The 3,003-nt window shown below is 35.4% G+C and overlaps 1 protein-coding gene across 1 annotated transcript; it reads left to right on the top strand.

Moving 5' to 3' along the window:
• The first annotated feature begins 388 nt into the window (after positions 1 to 388).
• Positions 389 to 2,357, top strand: LOC110932576 (GDSL esterase/lipase At1g28580). Its single transcript, XM_035986353.1, has 5 exons — positions 389 to 650; positions 811 to 1,038; positions 1,117 to 1,262; positions 1,365 to 1,638; positions 2,010 to 2,357. Exons 1-5 carry the CDS (start codon positions 389 to 391, stop codon positions 2,255 to 2,257), a joined length of 1,158 nt encoding a protein of 385 aa, XP_035842246.1. The 3' UTR covers positions 2,258 to 2,357.
• The last annotated feature ends 646 nt before the right edge of the window (positions 2,358 to 3,003 follow it).

Raw genomic sequence — 3,003 nt, 5'->3', positions numbered from 1 at the left:
TGTAAAAGTGGATGACGTTTAGGGGTGGGGAGCAAAATCATGATGGCCTTCATAGACGAGGGAGTAAAATGGCTATTTTGAAAGGTTTGGGGCAAAACCGTTAAAGTGACCAAACCACAGGGAGCAAAACGGAAGTTTGCTCTTGGGTTTAAGAAGGTGAAACATGTAATTAAATTTAGCGATTGAAGAAATATGTAATAAGGCTTCTTTGGAGGAGGATTGGGAAATTTGTAAAAATCCCTATTAATTTTATCATGATGTATCACATGATATCATCATATTCTTAATTTGTATTGTCTTGTATAAACTATAATATAATTATTTTAATCAAGCATCTACGAATAAACTAATGTCAACAAACAGACCAATTTTTTATCTCTGTTTTCCAATGGCTTCTTCTTCAATATCCATAACTTCTGGAGTTTTTTTGGTGATTTTTGTGTGGCTATGGAGTAGTTGTTTGTATGCTAATGGATGCTATACGTCCATCATCAGCTTCGGCGACTCCCTTGCTGACACCGGTAACCTTAAACAGCTCGCCTCGATATCCAACCGAGTGCTTCCACTTTTTTTACCACCTTACGGCGAAAACTTCTTGAATCAATCCACCGGACGTTGTTCTAATGGCCGCCTCATCATCGACTTCCTTGGTAAACAATTTAGTTTAGTTTTGCTAATGATCAGATCTATATGTATTTATTTATTTATATACAAAACAAAACATATTCTGGTGGTTTCAGATCTAGATTTAGCAATGATAATACTGCATTTTAAGTTCAAATTTCAGTTCTTTTTTCTATGTTTATGCAGCTGAGAGGCTCGGGTTGCCATTGGTACCACCATTTCTACAAGACAAGGGGAACAACAACATGGTGACATTCAAACAAGGAGTGAATTATGCAGTGGCGGGTGCTACAGCGTTGGATCGATCAGTTCTTGAACCAAGAGGGATTGTAAATCCCATGACAAATGCGTCTTTAGGAGTTCAGTTAGCATGGTTTAAACAATCATTGCCTTCTATTTGTGGCAACGAATCAAGTAACTAACACCATTTTCTTTATTCAAACCCAAGTTAGTAGGTTCTTGTTTATACTAACTGATCATAATTCTTGATAGATTGTAGAGATTTTATTGGACGATCTTTGATCCTTGTCGGAGAGATCGGAGGAAATGATTACAACTATCCAATTCTTTGGGGAAAATCCGTCGAAGAGGTTGAATCATTTGTTCCTCTTGTTATCGATATATCATCATCTCAGCAATCGATGTAAGAACCTACAATAATCATACAAGATTGGACTTTTAAATAATGTTATATCATTAGATGATAAATTAATTTCTTTAGATCTAACTTTTAATTACAGGAATTGATTGAAATGGGTGCCAAGACACTAGTTGTTCCAGGAAACTTTCCAGTTGGATGCTCTGCATCCTATTTGACAGTTTGCGGTTCGGAGAAAGAAGAGTATGATCATGTGACCGGATGCCTCGTTAGGTTAAACCAGTTTGCTGAATACCACAACAAATTGCTACAAACAAAATTAAAGCAAGTTCAAGATCTTCATTCTGATGTCAACATCTTCTATGCCGATTACTACAATGCTGCCATGGAAATCTACCTTTTTCCGTATAAATATGGTAAATAAACTTGAATTAATAACAACTTTCACTCCTACATATTCCTGACACGACCTGAAACATGACACAAAAATAGACAGGTTTTGGATTGTCAAACATGTCGTGTTTGGATTGACATGTTTAACCCGTTTAATCAAACAAGCCAGCCACCAACCCGTTTGACTAGTCTAGATAATTGAAATGGGTCTTGTTGGGTTTACACGATTTTAAGTGTATCCGAGTTAGGATTGAAGTCTTTTACCCAAACAAACATATGGGTCGTGTTCAAGTTTATAATTCAAATATTCAATGTGCCAACCCGAAACTATCAACCCACCTACCCAACACGCTTGTCATCTGCATTATCAATTCATGTTTGTTACATGTTTTAGGGTTCACCAACGGAGCTTTGAAGGCATGTTGTGGAGGTGAAGGGCGGTATAATGTCGATCCATCAGTGGAATGTGGAGATGCATCGGCAACCGTGTGTGATGAACCCGATACATATGTCAGTTGGGACGGAATTCATCTAACCGAAGCAGCATACAGAATAATTTCCAAAAATTTGTTTACTACACCTCAATTTAATTCATTGTGTTCTACATCAACTTCAGGAGTTGGGTTATTAGGTTCTATGTGAGCAATTTGTATGAAATATGTGTTAGCAATTTTGTAACAAACATAATTTATAAAACTATGTGTTAGTAATTTTGGCTACAATGAATAGTGAGTGTGAACTACTTGCTTTTTAATTTTTAATTTAATTAATTTAATATATATTAATATTAATATTAATTAAATAATTTATAGAAATTAATAAACGAAAAAAATAAATGAAATTTATATAACATGCAATAAGAGGTTGTAAGTTTGAGCTTGTGACAAATTTTGATACGCCCTGAAACCAGACACAAAAAATATGTTTTGGGTTTACTATAAAAAAGAAACTTTTATATTTTATTTTGGGTGTTTTTTGTTTCCATTTTACATTGTTAGTCATAAAAATGCTAGTTTTATCACACTACATTATCTATTTGTCTCATTTATACTCACCAATTAACAATAATAATGTTAATTTTGTCACACCATATTATCTATTTGTCTCATTTACACTCACCATTAAATAAATTGTCGATAACCCGTTCACAACTAGCAACCCGCTTATAACTTGTCAACATGTATGACTCATTTAAAAAAATGGGTTAAACGGGTCGTGTTTGGGTTGACCCGAATTTATGTGTGTGCGCCTGTGCGAGCTACGGTTGAAACCGTTGACACGAATAATAATATGTGTTGGGATCGGGTTGCACATTTCAACCCGTCAACCCGACACAATTGACACCCTAGTATATACAGGGGCGGACTTAGTATAGTCGTAGGCGTAGC

The sequence above is a fragment of the Helianthus annuus genome, chromosome 17 (genome assembly GCF_002127325.2).
Source record: "Helianthus annuus cultivar XRQ/B chromosome 17, HanXRQr2.0-SUNRISE, whole genome shotgun sequence".
NCBI lineage: Eukaryota > Viridiplantae > Streptophyta > Magnoliopsida > Asterales > Asteraceae > Helianthus > Helianthus annuus.
This window is presented reverse-complemented; position numbering and strand designations above follow the sequence as displayed.